Genomic DNA, 21914 nt, shown 5'->3' with positions numbered 1-21914 from the left:
AAAAGAAAAAAATGTATATACAGTCAATTCTCATTATTTGTAGTAGTTACGTTCTATAAAGTCACCGTGAACACTGAATTAGCAAATACTGAACAATTGCTCCCAGGGGAAATACAGGGTTAGGTTCCTGTGAGCCTCTGGTCACAACAGTTTCGTCAACTGATTAATACATAACCTTGTTTTATGTGTATTTCTGTCTAAAGACACCTTATTTAAGATATATTGTTGATGCATTACCATTGAACTTATGGCCAACAGCACGATAACTCATGCCTCAATGAAGTTTATCTAACACAGGTATTTTCTCCACATGACACATCAGAGCCTTAAGAACACTAGACAGCACTTCAACACTGTTATGGACTGAATGTGTCTATCAAAATTCATATGTTGAAGTCCTAATCCAAAATGTGACTGTATTTGGAGGTAGGGCCTTTAAGGAGGTGATTAAGGTTAAATGAGGTCATAAGGGTGGGGCCCTAATCCAATAGGACTGGTGTCCTTATAAGAAGAAGAAAAGACACCAGGAGTGCACATGCACAGAGAAAAGGCCATGTGAGGCCACAGTGAGAACGTGACCATCTGCTAGCGAGGAAGAGAGTTCTCACCAGACATCAACCTTGCTGGTGCTTTGATCTTGGACTTCCAGCCTCCAGAACTGTGAGAAAATAAATAAACTTCTGTTGTTCAAGCCACCCAGTCTGTGGTATCTTGTTGTGGCAGCTGGAGCTAATACCAACACTAAGCTAGGGGCCATTTTAAATTACAAAATCACCCACAAAAATCACAAAAGAGGAATCTAATAGAGAAAATGCAGACAAATTTTACCACCTTAGTTTGGCTCATCTGGGAAACTACGCCCCTGTGCCAACCATAGTTCTCTCACTTTATACTCTTATAACATCTTGCTTTTGACACATTCTCAGGATGTGGTATCCTGGGGTTGCCTTTTGGAATCCTGTGTGGCTTCTTGAGTCATAGTTAAATCCCCACTCAGTTATGTGTCTGTTCTGATAGAGTCCAACTTCCTCAGCCTGAGGTCTGCTTGAGTTCTAATTTATATATTCTATCATCTTTCTGTGCTTTTTAAAAATCTGCCTTAATCTTTTTTCTTCTTTTCTTTGGTAGATTTAATTTTTATTTTTATTAAGGTTTAATATGCAAAAGTTTAAAGAGTCAAGTAGTTCCACAACGCTTGTTACCAAAAAGAATAATAATACCAATAGCAGCCTCCTGATCGCCCCTCCTCACATTTCCCATTCTCCAGAGAGAACCACCCTCAAATTTTTAAAGATTCTTTTGGTATTGACATCTCTCTCTCTAAATAACACGATCATATAGTTGCTTCTTGATTTTTTTCTATTTTAGGGGTTATGTATAGACTTCTCGCCCCTAATCCTCCCAATAAAGTAATCTTGCAATTTTGGATAGATCAATATTCAGTGTTTGTATTACTAATGGTGATGTAAATGATACACACTGCTAAGTGATATGGTATATAATGATTTGCTTTCCTGTACAAGTATTATTTTTCCTACAGTTAATTATTGTCTTTTGTTTGTTGAGTAATGTTCTCTATACGTATCCCTAATTTATTCCCAAAGTCTCTCTCAGATGTGTAAATCTTTTCTCAGTATGCTTAAACACATCAGATATTTTGTCAATTTCATCTTCTTGAATAATTCTCTCCTGGTCCCTTTCCCTGTTCCAGTGAGGATTGGTCAATCTCTAAGCCTGCTGTGCAGTGTCCTGGATCCTCTCTCTTAGTTTATACCTTCATTTTGGCCAAGCACATTCCTCTAGTAGCTTCCTGAAAAAGGGGGTAAATTAGAGGTAAATCTTAGAGCTGCCCATGTGTCTGAAAATGCCTTTATTCTACCCTCACATCTAAATGATAGTTTGGAGCCAGCCCTGATGGCCTAGTGGTTAAAGTTCAGCATGCTCCTCTTTGGTGGCCCAGGTTCACTTCCCAGGCACGGAACCACACCACTTGTCTGTCACTAGCTGTGCTCTGGTGAAGCTCACATAGAAGAACTAGAAGGACTTACAGCTAGAATATACAACTATGCACTGGGGCTTTGGGGAAGGGAGAAAAAAAAGATAAGCTAAATGATAGTTTTCCTTAGAATACTAGGCTAGAAAATCCTCAGAATTTGAAGGCACCACTCTGTTGTCTTCTGGCTTCTGGTACAGTTGTTGAGAAGTCCAAGGTCTTTCTACTTCTTGATCCTTGAGTCTCTCTCTTTCTTTCTCTCTTTCTTTCTTCCTTTCCCCACCTGCTTTTCTTTGTCCCAATGTTCTGAAATTTTACAAAGATATATCTTGTTGTGGATCCATTTTCTTTCTGAGTGCTAGGTCCTTAGGGAGCCCTTTTAATAGTGAACCTGACGTCCTTTTATTCAGGAAATGTTTTGGAATTATTTCATGGACAGTAAACTCCCTTCTGCTTCCACTGTTCTCTTTCTGCAATGCCCATCACTTAGATTTCGGACCTATTATTAGGCCAGTTTTCTAATTTAAAAATCTTTTTATTACTATTTTTCTTTGCATTTTTGCTCTATCATCTAAGAAATTTCCTCAACGTCATCTTCCAGCCCTTTTGTTGAATTTTCTGTTTCTGCTATTATATTTGTAATTTCCAAGAACACTCCTGGTTCTTTGAATAGTCTTTTTTCATGGCTCTCTGTTCTTTTTTCATGGATGCCATATTGTCTCATTCCTTTGTGCACATTAAGGGTAGAGGGCTTTTTAAGTTTTCCTCCTTTGCCTCTAATGTTTACTTGTGTTTGTTTGAGCCCCAATCTTTCATGTTAGGGGCTTTCCTCATGTCCATGGGGATCCTTGACCGTCTGCTCATATTTAAGAGGGACACAGTATAGACTGAAATCTCCATGTGGGTGGAAGGGGCTTAGTGACTGCAGACTTCACTCTAGGGTCATCTAGCTGTGCGGTTTCACTGGGGAACCCTGAATGTCAATGTCATTGGATCTTTTTTGATAAGATTTTTTCGAGCTGGTAAGTCTTTTCCAATATCCTGCCTGAAAAATATTACAAATATTCTGCCTGATTTCTGCACGCTGGTTGGGGGTCCTCCGAGCTCGGTCCCGACATTCAGTAGAAAACTTTTATTTAATCCCTCCGTTTTTAATGTAGTCCCCTTCTCTCAACAGTGCATGGGCCCCCCCAATCCAGAAAACCTCTGTCTTACTGTCTCCAGAGAATTAATCTGCAGGCCTTGGCTGGGCAGTGACTGATCTGCATGGTGTAGGGGAGGAATCTGTGATCTAGTTGCTTCTTATGCAGATCTCTAACCAGTCTTTCTGGTTTAGCCTCATCATCATTCCTACTTCTGGAGATAGCTGGTGCCACCAGTTCCTATGCCGTTTGAGGATTTAATGGAGTAAATCAGTTTGCACCATGGCTTTCCCCGTTGCTGCCTTCTGATTAATTCAACTTTTGAAGTCTTCTCAGTCAGTTACCACCCTTCTCTCTGCTTTGTCGAGCTCCCAAAATTGTGCTACTGTTTGTTTTTTTTTTTTTCCTCCCTGCTCTCTTTGTCCTTGTGGTTTATGTCTTTCATTTTTGTTAAGTTTAATCTTATTTTTGTTAAGTTTACTCTTATTTTTGTTGGATTTTGGAAGGGGATAAAGGCTGATGTATGAGTTAAGCTGCTATTTTAAACTAAAACTTCCTCTGCCTGTTAACTTCTCTGTTCTCTTTGTCCTTGTGGTTTATGTTTTTTATTTTTGTTAAGTTTAATGTTGTTTTTGTTGGGTTTTGGAAGAGGATAGAGGCTGATGCACAAATTAAGCTGCTATTCTAAACTAAAACTTCCTCTGCCTGTTACCCCTGCCCTGCCCGATCCCCAATGACAGCTTCCTGCAATCAAGGTATAGCCTCCCCAGTCCACATGGCTGGGCTCTGCTGCACCAGTTCATTTTGAGCCTCAAGCACTGGTGGACTGTTTGCTTAAATCTGTGAAGGTTGATTGCCCACCCGCAAACATTTGCTGTAAGCACCTCCCCTATGTCAGCCCTGAGCAGTGGGTAGATCTTGTGCAGACAGGTAGGGTGTCAGAAAGACCAGAATTTCCCCTGCCTCTTCCTCCCCTGGTCTGTATTGCTGTGAATGAAACCCCAGGCTGTCTGGTGGAGAGACGTCCACATGTGTTATCAGGGTGGCTCTGCTTATGGGATCAGGGAAGTGACAGCAGGCTGGTGGCTCCATCTTGGCTTTGTGAGGTGGTCTCACAGGTCTGTTCTTGAGCCTTTAATACATCTGGTATAGGATTTTATCCATTGTCCTGTGTGGCCTGCTGTTAGGAAACTAACTCAGTGACTCAAACTCACAGCACACTAAGTCGCCTTACAGAGTGCTGATTTATTAATTTATAATAGGCTGCGTCTCTTTGCAACAATTAGACCACTTATATCTGCCATCCAGGGCATTCCTTCTCAGGTATCAAGCCAGAAAGAAGGCTCAAGTCAGCAGGTGTCTTCTGTACATCAGGATATACCAGTGACATTTATATACATTATTTCCAGTTAATCCTCACTCTCACCCTGTGAGGTTTTAGCCCCCTTTTACAGATGAGGAAACTAATGTTCAAGGAGGCTGAGTAAATTACTCAAGGTTGCAGAGCCAGTGAAAGAGAGTCAGAACCTTCTGGCCCCTCAACCTGTGGGCCTCCTCCTACCCTGAACTAGATGACCACAGAACAGGACACAGAGATGAGATGGTCTCATAGGGTTCATGTCACAGCAGAGTTCATGAGTCAGGAAAGGCCCCTCTCAGGACCTTCCATTTGAGACAGGTGAAGAGCCAGGGGAAGAGTGTGGGCAGTGCCCCTGAGGTTGGAAACATACCAGTGAGCTTGAGGAATCATGTGGCTGCAGCCTGGTGAGCACGGGCGAGCCCCAAGGAGCCCACCTGAGAGACTGTGTAGAGGAAGACTGAGATGAAATTGCCAGTCCACAGCTGAGGACCCTTGGAGCTAGGCGGACCCAGCTGCTAGGATCAAACTGCTCTTTAGGGAGGGCAGGGATGCTGTCTATGAAATAGACTGGCATTTTCTACCTTCATTTGATGCTCTAGGATATACCAGACCCTCAAATTATCTGGATATGTTTTTCCAACATGGCCAACTTCCTTGTATTGGAAATTCCCACAGAGGATCAGTTAACTGGGCTATCACTGTTTTTCTTACATGCTGTATTATTTGTAATGTCCTCAAGTTTGACTAGTCACTGATGATTAATAATTTGAGGACCAATAGACCTGTAGTTCCCCAACTTGAAAGCCCATTGATTCACCACAGAGGCTGTTAAAAATATGGAGGCTTGGGCCCTGACCTCAGCTACTGCATCATCAGTATTTGTTTTACAAGCTGCACAACCTAACCTTATGCAGCTGGCCTGACCACTTCTCAGAAAGTCCACGCTCTGGGGCAGGGTCAGCTGAAGGTCACACAACATCAGACAAGTGGGTGACTGCAGCCCAAATCTTGAGCAAGGCCCATTTTTCCATCTCATGGTGGAGGTTTCAGCAGGTTAGAGAGGGTGGCTTATATATGTCACTGCCAAGTATGTTCACTTCCCTTCATCTCATCAAGACTGTACTCACCCATTGAATCAATTGGCTAGTGATATTTTCAATAAAGTGCTATGGGCAATGCTGAGAAATGGTCACTGTCCTCAAGCAGCTGATCAACTATGCATTTCATCAATTGTAAAACACACTTTCTTTTTTTCACGTTTTAACATCTCAGAAATGGGGTTGTGCCTAAAAATTGTACGTTAGCATTTGTTGTAACACAATTGAGAGTGTTTTTTCTTTCTTGGTGGTATGGAAAATAGGGGTGTCTCTTAAAAACAAGGAAACATAGTGGTCGAAAAAGGAGCAACGTGCTTGTGTAAACAGGTAGCCGACATGAGCCCGGCCCATGCTGTTTGCTCTTCGTGGGTAATTCTGTACCTCTGCTTCACCATTCAAATGGTGATTTACTTACTACAGCTCGATTCAAATGGCACCTCCTCCAGGGAGCCTTCTGGGCCACCCCCATCCCACCACCCAATCTGGATTCAAAGTCCTTCCCCTGGGCTCCTGTACTTACCTCTGACCTATACTTACCAAGCTATGTTACATTTGTCCTGTAATTAGTCTACCCCTCTCCCAACTGGATTGTAGCTCCTTGAAGGCAAAGATGCAATGGCACACCTCTGTGTTCCTAGTACCTAGCACAGAGTCTGGCGTGTAGTCGAAGCTCAGTAAATGTTTGTTGAATGAAAGAATGATGAAAGATTGAATAGTGACAGGCAATATATGTTCTGTACCATATGTAATACCACAGGATTTCAGAAGAAAGGCAGAGCACAGGGCTGGAAAGGCTAGGGAAGGCTTCATGAAGAGAATGGGATAGGAGCCATTCTGGCAAGTTGGCCGATGGACTCGCTCAGGGCTGCAGTGAGGAAAGAGAAAGCGGACAGTGCAAAGACCTTCATCTCTCTTACTAGGTAGTTCCTGCGATGACTGTTCCTTGGCTGGATTTTGTGTTTGAATTTCAGGAGGCGATGGGATTTCGTTCGTCATTAACCTCAATAATTAACTCTGGGTGCTAAAACAATAGATGCTCAGGTTCAGAGGAAGAAGCAGTTCAGCCCCCAGTGAGCTCTCACAGGAAGTCCTGAATATACATAGACTTTGTGGTCTAGACCTCAGAGCTTCCTGCCGGGGCCTGACAAGGTTTTGCAAATCTAAGAAGCCAGGAGAAGGCGGGCGGACGGGACCACAAACACGGCACCAACATTTCAAAGCAGGTGCCTTCTCACTGCCTATTGTTTTAGAACCTTAACTGAAAACTGTTTTTTTCTCCCCACTTCCCCCAAAGTACAGCTAGCACAACTGCTAGCAGGGAATGGGGTCTGACCTTTTAATAATGGTCATTTAAAACACTTAGGATTTGATTCAACCAAATCATCTCTTGCCTGACATTTTGTCTGTTGTCTGCTAGGCTCATGGCACCTCCAGTATTCACGGGGTCCCCTCTTTCAAAGTTGGCTCTACAGATCATTGTGACCCCGCCTGAACAGTCCAGGAAGTGAGACCTGGACAATTACGTTTTCTGGTGCCTCTTGTTGAAGTTTGTGTATAGAGGTTTCAATTCATGCTACAAATCTACCAGCAGGTTGTGGGGCCAGCTTTGCAGCTGAGAACTGGGGAGCATGTTCTGGTTGCTCTGGTGGGGATGAAGGTGGCCCAGGTGAATTGAGGTGACCAAATTTGATCCTGCTGTCACATCAACCACCTCTTTCTCATTTGGCAGCCTGAGGCTGGGCATCTTTCTGCAATGAGTAGACACTGGGGTCAAGTCAAGGCTTTTATTTTACTTCTAGTCCTGAGACTGTGGGCAAGTGTCCACCAGGCACACGAGAAACCCAGGAGTCTCTCGAGCAGGCTGGCTGCTGTGGGGAGACCCGGGCACAGCCATCACTTGACGGCTCATGTCGGCATGTGACCTGAGAGGACGGTGAGGACATCTCTAGGATGCTGTGCTTGGTCGCCCATCCACCTAAACCTTGTTGTTCATGTCCCGGTGTGGTGGAGATCTGTGAGGAGGCAGAGACTCCAGATCTTAGGCCACGTGGCTGAGTTAGACGGTGAAGGTGTGCTGCAGCCCACGAGCTCAGGAGGCGATACTGTCCTATGTGTAGAACACACTTGATTAGAGGAAGGGGACAACTGTGTCAGGAGACAGTTACGAGTTCTCTGTGGCCCCACGGGGAGGTTTCGGTTGAACTCGAGGCCTGGGGAGGGGAGGGCCTTTCTGCTGGTAAGCTTGTGTGCCTGGGGCAGGAGCTAGCCTCTTCTGCTGCTGGTGCTGGACACGGTGGCCAGGAGGCAGAGGGCGATGACCAGGTGCCTGCGGGCGATGGCCAGGTGCCTGGGGACGATGGCAAGGCGGTGGAGGAGGCTGGGATGCAGCTGGAGCTTGAGGAGTTGAGCCTGGCATTTGGTGGGGCTTCCGGCCCCTTTCCTCGGACGCTACTTTGTGTGCTCTTATCTCCAGCTCCTCATCTGTAACAACAAAACCTCTAGAGAGTTCATCTTGGCAAAACACAATCAACGTAACTATTTCTTGAGTGTACCTCCTACGTACAAGGCTTCATGCCAGCTGCTTTGGGGAATGTGACGAGGAAGCAGAAGCCACCTCTACCCTCTAAGGGTTCCGGGTCTTGTAACGGAGGCAGGAATGGCCACCAGCAAAGTTGCGCGAGAGCCCAGGACTTGAGAGAGCTCTGGGGGCCAGAGGCAAGGAGACATGAGTGGAGGGCTTTGTGCCTGGGTCTCCCAGGAGCAGAGCAGGCGCTCAGACCCCAGAGCCCTGTGTGGTCCTGGAGATCACGCCCTGAGAGCCAGCACCTCGTGTTAGAGCCTTTGTAATAGGATCTAAGGAGTCAGAGAGGACATTAGTTACTAGCTTCCTTCAGATGGGTTTCTCCATTAGACCTGCCTTTCGCTCAGTTCTGGTATAATGCAACTCACATTCTGGTGAGGGGCTGAAGCATAGACGAGGGGCATTTTAGTCCTTAAAAACTTACTACTCTCTCAGAAATTCTTAAGTAAGCCCTGTTTTCTTGGGCTTGGAAGGAAAACAAATGCTCCTCTGGTCCCCTCTCTGGGATTTGCTGCTTTGTGTGACTGCAGTCCATGAAGACAGGCCCACAGCTGAGGGTGATGGAGTTTTCCCTTGCTATTTTAAAGTCACACAGGAAGTCTGTGAGATGCTCAGCTGCCGTGGCCTGGAGGGCCCCTCTGGCCTGCTGGCCTTGTTTGGGTGACAAGTCAGGTACTCCAGTCCCTGTGCCCAAGGCCATCCTCTCAGCACTCTCTAGGGAACTAGGAAGAGGACGTTCCCCCTGGGGTGAATGGATGGCCACTCACATTGGTACAAGGATGTGTGGCTTAGGAAGCACAGGCCATCTCTGAGCATCACCCTGTAACTCCAACTGCTGGAAATCCAGGCCTCAGATGGCTTTGAATGTGAAGACTCAAAGTCAAACGACATGGTTTTGACATGTGGGAGGCTGTGTGCTCTAAGCACACAAAGTAAAGGATACAGAAAGGGAAAAACACATCCTCTATGCCATCTTTGGTGCCCTGAAGGGAGCTGAGGTCATGCCAGGGGGCTGCGGACAGGACTTTGACCCCCACCCCAATTCCCATCTGTGGGACTCAGGAGACTCCTTTTTTGTCCCCCATATGACAAGCCTGGGCTGGCCATTGGTTGACTAGTCTGTTCACCCACTGTTTTGTTCATTTGTTCTGTGAATATCTATTCCCCATCTTCTAGGCATTAGATGCCATTGCTAAGTGGCAATGATGGCTGAGACACAAATACTGTCCTCAGGAAGCCCACAATCAAGTAAGTGACATGAATGGGCACTGCAAATCACAATGTCAGTGTCTGGGAAGAGCTCAGGGCCCCCAGAGAGGTGCAGACCAAGAGCCTCATGAGTTCTGGGAGGAGGAGTGGGGTGTGGCCAGGCGGCAGAGACCTCAGGCTGGCTTGCACAGACGAGGCTAGCTATGGCTCTATGCAGCTGCGGGTCAGAGCAGGACTGTGGGCCTCAGCATGCCCACACCCAGCCGTAGCTTCAGCCACTTCCCAAACATCTGCTCCAAGGAATTCCTCCAGACTCAGTGTCCCTCTCCCTCCTTTCATCTCCTGGTGACTCAACCCAGGACCGGGACTAGGGTGAAGCAAGCAAGGTTCCCAGGTACAACGTTGAAGGAGGCCCTAACTCTCGGGGTTGGGCAAGGGCAGGGTCAACCCTGATAGGGAGGGTCTCCTTAAATTTTGTACCCTGGGCTCCTTGCTTACCTCACCCTAGTCCTGATTCAGCCTACTGGCCAGAGGATTTGGGGCAAACCATTTAACCTCACTGAGCTTAAATTTCCTCATCTGTGTGAATATTATCTGTCTCACAAGATCACTTGGAAAGTTGGACAAGATAATGAACATGGGGCTGGCCCCGTGGCATAGCATTTAAGTTCTCACATTCCACTTCAGTGGCCCAGGGTTCGCCGGTTCAAATCCTGGGCGCGGACCTACTCACCACTCATCAAGCCATGCTGAGGCGGCGTCCCACATAGAAGAGCTACAACTCTACAACTGTGATATATACAACTATGTACTGGGGCTTTGAGGAGAAAAAAGAAAAACAAGAAAGATTGGCAACACATGATAGCACAGGGCCAATCTTCCTCAAAAAAAAAGAAAAACATTTAAAAAAAAGATAACGAATATAAAGTGTATATTACAGAGATTAGTGTCTGGCACAAGCGACTGCTTTGTCAACGTGAGCCAATCATCTCGTTAGCCTGGTGAACTTCAGCCTGGTGAAAGCAGAGGTTGTCTTGTCGTGGGGTGGCACGTGAGGTCCACCTCGAACAAATACATGTTCTTTGACCATTAAGCAACGGAGAAAGGGCCGTTGCAGGGGGAAAGGGGTAGAGAACAGCCTGAGCAAGGGCACACAGGTGAGAAAGCCGTGAGTGCCTATGGGACTCAGCAAGCAGTTCTGTTCCACTGGGGTGGAGAGTATAGGAAAGATGGTGGTGGAAGCATGGGGCCATGCTGGGGTCAGCGGTGTGGCAGCACATGGGGTGCTGAGGGGCAGTGGCTTGCAGGAGACCCAAAGTAAGAAGTCTGAAGTAAAGAAGCCAAATCCAAAGGAGGCCCAAGGCCACCCCTGCCTGGGAGGTTCAGACCAGGTCCTTCTCTCGGGGGTGCTGGCGGTAGCCGGCATGGATGTGCTGGACCTGCTTCAGGGAGAAACCCAGAGTGAGAGGACCCAGCCCTGCTGTGAACATGAGATTGCACAGAACCCGAGTGGCCTGCCCACCTGACTGCATGTCCTGCTGATGGCTGGACGCCCCCTGCTGGACCCACCTGCAGCATGGAGTCCCAACACCCCCATCTCAGCGCCATGGAGACGCCTGCTGTGTCGGTATCCGGACGCACTGCCTTGGCGGCCTGGGTGCTCCTTGAGCCAGCTCCCTACTTATGAGCAGAACCTTTTCATTCTTGGTGGGTTGTCGGACAGGCCCGATTTGAGGAAGAAACAGTCCCAGCTCTAACACATCCCCTCTGAACAGCAAATTGGAAAAGGGGGTGTAATCACTTTTTTGGTTTTAGAACAAGTGTGTTTCTGTGAGTCCCTGATGCTCTGAAATTTTATGGTGTTCCTAGGTGCTTGGTCCTGAACACACCTCGGGCCACCCCCTTAGGAGGAGACAAGATGTTTTTTCATAGAAATGGTGTTTTGAAGCTAATCTTTCTACCCACGTAGAGATGGGTGGCTCATTCAAAATACGTCCACAAAGCCTTACACTGAGTTGGACTCAGGTGGTGGATTCCAATGAGGCCGACCTGGATTCAGCTTCTCAAAGCTCCCACATTGTCACCACTGAGAATCTGTTTTTCAAAAATCAAGCTAACCACAAAATGGAACAAACTGTAACCGCCGGTTACAACCCTGACATTCTGAAACTACTCGTCTCCATTATTTTCTTTCCAGAATCAAAGTGTCATTCCCATGAGCTGCCGCCGTGGGGACTTTGCCCGGCCTGTGGTGGTGGGACAGAAGAGGGGGAGCTTACCGTTTCTCCGACTGTTCTGTTTTCTCCTCTTGGTGATGTACAAAATGAACAGTATCACAAAGACAATGAGGATGAGCCCTCCTCCACAGATGCCACCGATGAGATAGAAATCCAGACCTTTCTCTGCAAGAGGAACAGAAGCGGGATGGAGGCAGGGGTCCTGGGCAGAGGGGCCATCTCTTTGCTCTGGCCACGGACTCCTGCCTCCTGCATTAAGCAGATAAAAGAGCCTGATGAGACTTATCAAACTCATGAAGGCCAAGCTCATGGAGGGTGATACATTGAGTCAATTCCTGAAAGGATGCAGGGTCCAGGCTAGAAGGCTCCTTGGGGAACTGCTCTCCTGGCCTAGAAATGCCTGCCTGATTCTTCGTGTGCCAGGACACCACTTACTGCCCTCCATCAAAAGGAACATCACAGAAGTTTAGGTCTGAGAAGGGGTTTAGAGACAGTCTAGTGTAACCTCTAGTTGCATGGACAAGGCCCAGAGAGGCAGAATGAGTTGCCTGGGGCCACACAGTATCTGTTCCTGAGTGGTTCCTTTAAGCAGCCCCTGGTCTCGCTGTTTCTTGAGTACTTATCCAGCTTTGTCTCTGGCTGCCCTCCTACACCATGGTTTTTTTCTCACCCTCTTGACCAGGCAGGGTAAAAGTTTCACCTCTTCAGCCCAGCCCTCTGACCTCCCAGTAAGCACCCCCTCCCAGGTTTTCCCTGGCCTGTGAGAGAAACTCGGACATACAGCAAGTTAGCAGCAGCAGCGGACTTGCTCTTCAGCTCGCAGATCTTCAGTCGCTGTGATGCAATGAGGATAACAATGACTCAGAGTTAAGAGAAATGGGTTTGAGTGCAGGCTTGTCTAGGCAAGAGCTGTGTGACTTTTGGCAAGTTACTCGACCTCTCTGAGCCTGTTCCTTTCTTTGTAAAATGGAGATAATGAAACTTACGTCACGGGTGGCTGTTGGAAGTCAATCAGATAATGAATGTGAAAGTGCTTTGTAAACTGTAAAACAACACACAAAGGTGAGGTCCTGCTTTTAGTAGCGCTCTGTGTACTCGCGTTTCTGGAAGCTGTTTCCCGAGAGGGGTGCTGGGCTGTCTGCCCTTTGTGAGTCAATGGCAGTTAGAGAGGCAGCAGCTGCAGGCAAGTGTCAGGGGACTGTACATCTGAAGAACGAACTGGAGCTCGGCCCAGCGTCACGAGGGAGCCCTTCTTCAGCCAAACATTCCTAGGAAGACTCTGTTATACGCGAAGCCCAGGATGCGTCCCAGGAGCAAGCCCGAGGCCCAGAACCAAACTCAACAGACTTTCAGACTGCCGTGGTTTGTTAATCCTTGCTTTCTTGCCTCAAGTCTCTCTCTGGCCCGTTCTTTGCCTGCTGGTTACGCGCCGCTGTATGCTCTGGGGATGACGGGCTTCCACTAGAAGAGCAGGCATAATCCTAAAGTGCTGTGAAACTGGGCCAAGAAAGGATCCAGGGCGTTTAGGCTCCGCTGGCCTGGAAGAAGGGCTGGGACCGCTGAGTCTACCTCTGGCTGAGCCCAGAACTTCCCAGGGTCTGACGCGGGTGCGCCAGGGCGGGCCTGGAACAAGTGGGGAGCACGTGGTGAAGCCCTGCCGCCACCAGCTCTCTTCTGGCCGAGTGCTCGCACAGGGCGGCCACACCCTTCTCTTGGGCACATTCGGGGACGTGGGAGCTACACAGTCTCTTCGCAGGTTTGTCCAGCGTGGCCCTCTGGGGCGCCTGGCGGTGCTCTCCGCAGCGAACATCCCAGCTTGTCTCAGAGGCAGCTTCGTCTCTGTCACGCAAAACTATGTCCTCACAGTCTAGAAATCCAACCACACTCCTTTCTGCCCTCCGTCTGGGAGATAACATGCCCACAATCGACGTGGCAGAGTCCTTCTTGTGTGTCCAAACCTGCTGCTTCCTCCTCGTAGTTTGGTTTTAAGTAGTTTCTCGCCTTTTCTGAGCCAAATGGTTAGTCTTATCATTGCTCCTCTCTGCCTTGGCCTTCTAGGATGAAATGTCCAGATGCCTTTTAGTCTTCAGGAGCAGTCTCCTCCTCCACAGTCTCCCCCGGGTATTCCTCCTGTCTCTTTAGTGGCCCTTTCTGGACAAGCTCCTTCTCTGCACCACAGAGTAAGGGACATGAACATTCCAGCTCGAACCCCAGCTTCTCCCAAGGCCCTCCCCTCTTCCTTCCATCCCTAATGCACCACATTTTTGTACTGGTGGGATCTGGTTAAAACAAACATGGAGTAGGGTCCAGATAAAACACAGGATGCCCAGTTAAAGTTGAATTAAACGACGAATAATTTTTAGTATAAGTACGTCCCATGCAACATTTGGAACATATTTATAGTCATGTGGCCCATAACAACGTCTTGGTCAGTGACAGAGTGCCTATAGGACAGTCGTCCCCTAAGATTAGTACCATATAACCTAGGTGTGTAGTAGGCTATGCCATCTAGGTTGTGTGAGCACACTCTATGATGTTCACACAATGACGCATTTCTCAGAACGTATCCCTGTCCCTAAGTGATGCATGACTGTATACTGTCGTTTTATTTTCTAAATCTGGCAACTCTAATCAAGGGCCTCCTGAAAGGGGAAGAGAAACTGGGAAGCCAAGGAGAGGCCACTTCCTTCCCTGTGCCTTAGTTATGGGGGGACGCGGAGGGATGGCAGTTGGGCAAACACGACGGGGTGAAGGGATGCTGGTCTAAGCAAGACGTTGGCAGACTCTAAGATGGCCCCCCGTAGCTCTCTGCCTCCTGGTGTTCCCACCTGTAGGTAATCTGCTCCAACTGAATGTGGACCAGACTTACTGAGTTGCTTCTAATGACTAGAATATGGCAGATGTGATGGGATCTCTACCACTTCTGAGACTAAGGTATAAAAAGATCATGGTTTTTGTCTCGGGCACTTGTTCTTGCTCTCGGATTGCTCTGAGGGAAGCCAGCTGCCGTATTGTGAGGCAGCTCAATGGCCCACCTGAGGGAGCTTGGACGTGACTGATACAACTGCAGCCCCTGCCGTGAAAGACTCTGAGGCAGAACCACCCAGCTGAGTCGCTCCTACATTCGTGACGCACAGAAACTGTGAGATAATAAGGGCTCGTTGTTCTAAGCCAGTAGATGTGAGGTAACGTGTTATGCAGCAACAGATAACTCATTCCAAGTATACATAAAAACGCCTTACTTCTGGCTTCACACCAGCTCAGGGCTGCTTCTTGGGGTCACTGACCAGCCATAGTTACTTTAGAAACTTAGGGCCTCTGGACAAATAAGTGTTTGTGCTCAGTTTCCCTTCAGGGGGGTTGACCAGACAGCACTGGAAAGATAGTCACAGAATATCAGATGAGTAGACTCTTGGGGATCATGGGGCTCATTTTCTTTGTGGACCAGGAGGCTGACACCCAGAGACGGGGAAGAAACTCTGTCAAGGTCATCCCACTAAGTGTGGACAGACCCAAACTATAAGTCCAGGCCTCTGGATCCCAGAGCTTGAACGCTACAGCAGGCCCCCTCTCAAAAATTAATTCTAGGGGTCATGTCAAGCTGGGACACTGGGGAAGAGCTTAGACTCCTGGAGTTTCAGGACTTCCTTGTGCTGGCACCAACACAGCGCTGTCCACTCTGTGGCAGGAGGAGCATCACCTCACTCTGTCCACGGTCCTCCCTGGTCTCGAGCGCTCCTCCTCCCACGCCCCTAACTCCCAGGTTTCCACAGGCCTTCTACCCTTGCCTCTGATAGGCGTGCTGGCCAGCTCCCCTCCAGAAAGGAATCTTTCTTTTGCTCCCTGCTCTATCCTTACCCTGGGAGTCACAACCATGGTCCCTAGCTAGCCAGGGACCTTGGGTGAGTCAGTTTGCCTCTCTGGGAAACGGGGGTTTGCATGAGGTAACCTCTACAGCTCCTTCGACCTCTTTAATCTGGCAATTCTTTCTCCCGGAAGAGGATCCTTTTAATTGCCTGAGGTTGAATCGTGCTCCGTGGGAACACACCTGAGGTGGGTAACTCCAGAACACCACCTTCTCTAAGGCTTCTCTTGAAAGTTTCCAGGAGGAAGAGGTATGTTTTCAATTCTTGTCCGGAGCCAAGGCTGCCTCCCAGCCCAGGCACACGAGCCCTGGAGCGGGCCTTTGCCGTGGGCCTGGCAGGCTGTGTGTGAACTTGGGAAGTCTGACCAGGGACCGCTACGCACCTGCACACTTGATGGCCACCGTGCTGGTTTCCTTGCTGATTGTGTTATTTGCCGTGCAGTTGAATGATGCATTCAGGTTGGTGGTCCACTTGTATACGATGACCTTCTCATGACCTTCTCGGATAGTCTTCCCATTCAGATAGAGTTTTAATTCAGGGTCAGTTCCTTTTGTCACCTCACAGGTCAGGGTTGTGTTGATACAACTCCAGGAGATCTTAGGTTTTGAGACCGTCTCTGAAAAGAAAATAAAAATCCAATTCACATGAGGCAATCTTCTGATTTTAATAGACACACCTATTTATAGAGGGGAAATGGAGTCAGTTTGGAATGAGGGAACAATTTCAGGGACCTCTAGCTATTTTCAAAAATCATGTTTATTTTATTTTATTTATACAGCATACTCAGAGCAAATTGATTTTTGGTAAAATTCATAGATACATTATATATCAAGTGTTTATGTGCTGTTTTATACCTTAAAATGTTTTCACATACATGATATCATTTAATCCGCACAAACAGAAAGGCAGATGTTTTTCTTCCCATTTACAGATGAAATGCCCAGGGCTCTGAGAGGTGGAGTGGCTGGTCTAAGGGCACCCAGTAATAAATGGCAGATCAGGCGAGGAGCTCACTTTTCCGAGTCCAAGTTCAGTGGTATGGGTCAGAGGGTGACCACGTCCTGATCCCCTCTCACTGAGGAGCTGAGGGGGCAATGTTTCAAGAGCAGCCAGGAAGCCTCCCCTGGAAGAATCCTTACATGTGTGGCCTGGGGCCTTGGTTGCAAATGAAGCCCTCCCCCTTCAACCTCCGATCAGGGTCCTGGGAGTAGAGGGCCAGGTGTGCCGGCTCAAGCTCTGGAGGGAAGGAACATCAGCCCTGATCCCCGCCCAAATACGCTTGGCCACTCACTGTGCCTGGCTGGACCTTATCTACAAGAGAAGGATAAGAAAGACATGCCCCACCTGTCAACAGGGACAACCCGTGACAAAGCCCTGGGCAAATTGTTAGGTGCTGACATTATTGGTGGTAGTTGTTACAGTCATAATCATAAACTCCTTGCCTCTCCTTTTCTGACACGATAATATTCAAAGGCTGCGTCACAAAAGAAAAACGCCTGGCCTTGGCATCAGATGGGCAAGGTCCAAATCCCACTCCCCCACTTCTGGCTGTGTGACCGAATTCTTTTTCTTCTCTTCTGTTTTTTTCCTCATCCTTTCCTCTCTTTCCCCTCATCCTTTTCCTCTCTCTCAGTTTCTCTCCATTAATTACACACATGGGCGGCTTATTTTTCGGTGACGCCCCCTCCCTGACTCCCAGGCAGCAATATCTTCCCTGTGAACTTTCCCACCAGATTTCATTCCTGTCCCAATATATAGGCATATGGAAATGAGGTTTTCTTCCCATCCTCGGCTTCTGTGTGCCCCAGAAGGAGGAGGACGGAGAAACATCACCACAAGGGCAGGGTCCATGCACAGTCTAGGGGTGAGTCAAGGAGTTTACTTGTCTTTTCAAAATGGAAGCATTCTTTTTTCTATCTACAAGAGTAAGATCCGATCATTGTAAGAGTTGATAAAATAAACAACATGTTTCAAGAAGATTAAAAATCACTTGCAATTCCACTACCCAGAGTCGATAATTATTAATGTTTGATGTTTATCTTTACCAGTTGTTTTCTATGCATACTACACATATAAATAATGTTTTAAAAACTAAAACTGGATCATATGATTTTGTAGTCTGCCTTTTTTCCTTTATGGATCTCTTAGGAAATTCTTTCCTTTATGATTATCAATAAATATATATCTCCACCATCTTTATAAACGACGTGTTCTTCATTTAATTAGTAAGTATCTAACTGCTGAGGACTTTTAAATCCTTCCCAGTGTTTCACTAACAAACCGCACAGTGGTGAGCAGCCTCTCGAGGTCATATCTTTGTACAGATCCTCTCTGTAAGACAGCTTCCTACAAGAGGCATGGCCGGATCAAGTGGGGGCACACCTCATAGATGAGAACTCCTTAATTTGAAGTTGCTAGGATTAACTCCTTCTCCACTAACGTCTGTTTTTAAGGGGCTTCCTGTTGCTCTCTCCAGGCGGTGACAGTAGCCCTCTCATTAAGGAGATGTGGTCACAAATGGCATGGATGGACATTGAGGGTATTATGCAAAGTGAAATAAGTCAGAGGGAGAAGGTCAAATACCGTATGATTTCCTTCATTAAGTAGTAGATAATAACAACAAGAAACAAACACTTAGAGACAGAGATTGGGTTGGTGGTTACCAGAGGGGAAGGGGGGAGGGAGGAGGGCGAAAGGGATAATTCGGCACATGTGTGTGGTGATGGGTTGTAATTGGTATATGGGTGGTGAACATGATGTAATCTATGCAGAAATATAAGTATAATGATGTACACCTGAAATTTATACAATGTTATAAACCAATGTTACTGCAATAAACAAACAAACAAAAAAGGGAGATGTGGGTATCAAGACTGAAGCCGTGAAAGGCTTGGAAAAACAAGGAGATGGGGGAGGGCATTATCACTGAGCGAACAGGTATTGTGACCCAGGAGCTGCAGGCCACCTTTCCTTAGTTGTCTCCTTGAAGCCCTGTCTTGCTGAATATCCCATGGAGTTATTATTATGAAAATCAACCTCAGAGCAGATAGGGAATTTGCCCAAGGCCGTGTGGCAAGTAATGGCGGACCGCAAATTGAGATACGATGCTTTGTGACACTGACATACACACACACACACACACACACACACACACACAGAGCTAGGTGGCTGTGATGTCATGGAAAGATCTCTGTCTTTTGGCCAACGAGTGTGGGGTTTATTTTGGGGGTGCTGAAAATGTTCTAAAATTGATTGTGGTGATGGTTGCACAACTCTGTGAATATACTAAAAGCCATTGAATTGTACATTTTAAATGGGTGAATTTTATGGTATGTGAGTTGTATCTCAATAAAGCTTTTTTGGGGGGAGGGGGAAGTCATCATCCTTGCTAACAGAAGCCCTGGACTTGGGTTCTGACTTTGCTCCTGTCAAATGGTGAGACTTTGGACAGGTCGCTTGAGTTTCCTTAGAGATAATTTCCTTATAGATAATAAGGGGATAATAACAACTACCTCTCAGGATCGTTGGGAGCCTTGAATAAGATCATGTGAGCAAAGCTTCTGACCTCTAGCTGGTACCCATTATCCTTACTACCACACTAAAGGAGACACAAACATGAGGCTCATGTTCAAAACACAGCACTCGAGCCCACGTTGGCAGGAGTCCTGAGAGCTGTGGGGCCCAGAGCCCATAATCAGAGGACTCTTCTGGCTCCATTCTCAGCCCCACCCCATTTGTGGAAGGTACTCTCCCTTCAAGGTTGCAGGTTAGGGTATGGAAAGTTATCATCTGCAAGGGAGCTAACAATGTCTGGGATTGTTGGAGAGGGGCTGCTGCCAGGTCCGCGTGCTGAGAACTAGGTGGGAGGGGGCCCTGCCTCCGGCAACATTTCCTGTGTGAAGCACAGACATGTTTATTTGCTCACTGAGTCTCTGGCTTGTGCTCACGCTGGGCTTCCTTCTTTCTCTACAAACCTAGTGCAGCTTCCTCTTCTCACTTCTTATCATCCACTGCCATTGTCTCCTGGACTTGTAACTTCCAAGTCCTTTCAGTTCCACTTTCTCTTTCCTCTCTCCTGCTCCCAAGCCATCTTGAATGTCCCTTCTCCACATATGACCCTCAGAATATTCACTCTTCCTCATTTTACAGGCACCCTTTCGACTAAGCCAGTGATTACCAGCTTTGGTTGCTCATTAGAATCACCTGGGGAACTTTAAAACCTACTGGTGCCCAGGTCCCACGCTAAAAATTCTGATTCAATTGGTCTGGAATGGGACCTGGGCGCCGGTAACTTTTAATAGCATCTCAGTTGATTCTAACATGCAACCAGGGTTAAGAATCATGAACCAGCCCCTCCCCACTTCACTCGGACTATAGCAGAACTTCCTGGCTAGTCTTCTTGCCTCCATCTTCAATATCCACTCTTGCCTTCCTGGTACATTCATAGGTGTACAAAGCCACACCTTGCGTATTTTCTACAAATATCAGCGAAAATCATCTTTCACCTTTTATCACTCTGATGTTGAGCAGATCAGAAACAAAGCCTGTTCATGCTTAAATTCATTATTTCCAGCCTTTCCTGCCATATAACTACTCCTTCAGGGCATCCTGGCTTGAAATTGTCTCTCTAGATTGAAGACCCACCGCTCTCCAGTCAGCCACCCCTTCCCTGGCCCACTTCTAGCTCGCCCCTTCATCATCCACCTGGAATGGCCATCTTTATCTTCTGCCCACCTGTTCCCCTCCTCCTGATTAATGCCGTCATAATCCAGGTTTTTCACTCAGCCCCATAACCCCGTAACCACTGGAGAGAGAGGTTTAGGTAGATAGACTTGAGGATCTATCAACTGTGTATTTCCGCATGTGTGGATTCCATCTCTCCTACAGGACTGGCGCCTCCACTGAGGCAGGAGGGATGCATTCATTTTCCTTTAGGACTCCCGTGAGGCTGAGGTCAGGGCTGGGGACATTCCGTAAATGCTATTTCCCAACCTGCTAAATAGCACCCATACTGAGATGGAGAAATTTAGAGAACAAAGACTTACCTAGAATCCTCAAATCAAATGTTTTGTCCAACACATATTTTCCTTTTGTATCATATATGAGTACCTGGTAGGTATCGTTATGAATGCTCTCCAGGTGTTTAATTTTCAGAGTTCCATTTTTAAATATCTCATATGTTTCATTATTCTGGTAAAATGTCCTGTCGTATTTGCGTTGCGCAATCTTGGTTTTGCCTTTTTTCCATAGTATATCATCTATAGCATTATTCCTTGGAAAATCAGGAATGTCCAGGTTGATATCATGATCCAGAGCACCCCAGATGATGATATTCTTTCCAGAGACTGCACCTATAAAAAGCAAGACAGTTATGAGGTCTTGAGACTCACTGCCAGGGAAAGCTGGGCTGTGACTTCCTTGACTCTTATGCTCACTTCAGGGTCTCCAAAGAAGCTTCTAAGGGTAGCAATGGAGGCCCACACACCAACTTACCTTTGGAGGAGAAGAAGCAAATCAAAAGGAAGCTGGCTAGGATTTTACATGTGAGGTTCATCTTTGGGGTTAGTTTCCTTGGTGATTCTGAGCTCTTCTTGCAAAAGGAATTGAAATAAGACTGGCGGAATCCACCCCCTGACAGCTTAACCACGTGCCTCTTTTTTTTGCTTCTTTTATGGTAGCATAGAAAGCACACACACGTGCGCGCGCACACACACACACACACACACACTCAGCAAAATGATCCTGCTGATGTGCACCTTTGCCAACGCAGATATATTTATGAGTGTGTGTTTTCTTATCACGTTTTAATCCTCACAACAAACTTGGGTGGGTTTTGTTATCCCCACCGAAGAGATGAGAAACTGAGAGGCTAAGTAAATCACTTGGGATCACCCTACGGTTAACAAGGAGCCAGATTCAACCATACAGCCCATCTTATATCCATTCAGCTATAATGCCTCTAACAAGACCACAGAGAAATATAGGTAAACATTCATGAGTGAATCGCAGAATACAAACAGTTATCCTATGATTACAAATATTGAAAAATGTATACATATGAAATAATTATGAAAATGGATTTTTTCTCTATCTCAAAAGGTGTTTTTAATATTCTAAAATTGTTTTTATGATAAAAAGAAATATAAATTGTCAGCTGTAAATACTTGAAATCTCCAAATCTTATGTTTAGCATACATTTTACAACTCTATTGAAATTCACAGTTAGGTAAATAAAAACTTGTTCCAGAGCAAACAAAAATGCGTAAAGACTATGAAATACTATTAAACAACCAGAACAAATCATTCAAAAAACATTTAAGATGGTTAACACGATAGATGGTTAAGGAAAGAAGCAATAAGGAGAAAAACCGAAGTGCGAGAGAACTGGGAGAGAAAGAGAAAAGAAATTCGTGATACGGGGAGAGAAAC

General features: G+C 46.7%; 1 protein-coding gene across 1 annotated transcript; it reads right to left on the bottom strand.

Moving 5' to 3' along the window:
- Window positions 1-7232: 7232 nt before the first annotated feature.
- CD2 (CD2 molecule) lies at window positions 7233-21099 on the bottom strand. Its single transcript, XM_058538896.1, has 5 exons — window positions 20979-21099; window positions 20531-20836; window positions 15868-16101; window positions 11662-11784; window positions 7233-8073 (listed from the first exon to the last, which is right to left on the bottom strand). Exons 1-5 carry the CDS (start codon window positions 21037-21039, stop codon window positions 7754-7756), a joined length of 1044 nt encoding a protein of 347 aa, XP_058394879.1. The 5' UTR covers window positions 21040-21099; the 3' UTR covers window positions 7233-7753.
- Between the last annotated feature and the right edge of the window lie 815 nt (window positions 21100-21914).

This window comes from Diceros bicornis, chromosome 4 (genome assembly GCF_020826845.1).
Source record: "Diceros bicornis minor isolate mBicDic1 chromosome 4, mDicBic1.mat.cur, whole genome shotgun sequence".
NCBI lineage: Eukaryota > Metazoa > Chordata > Mammalia > Perissodactyla > Rhinocerotidae > Diceros > Diceros bicornis.
The sequence above is the reverse complement of the archived record's forward strand: the minus strand, read 5'-3'. Positions and strand labels throughout refer to the sequence as shown.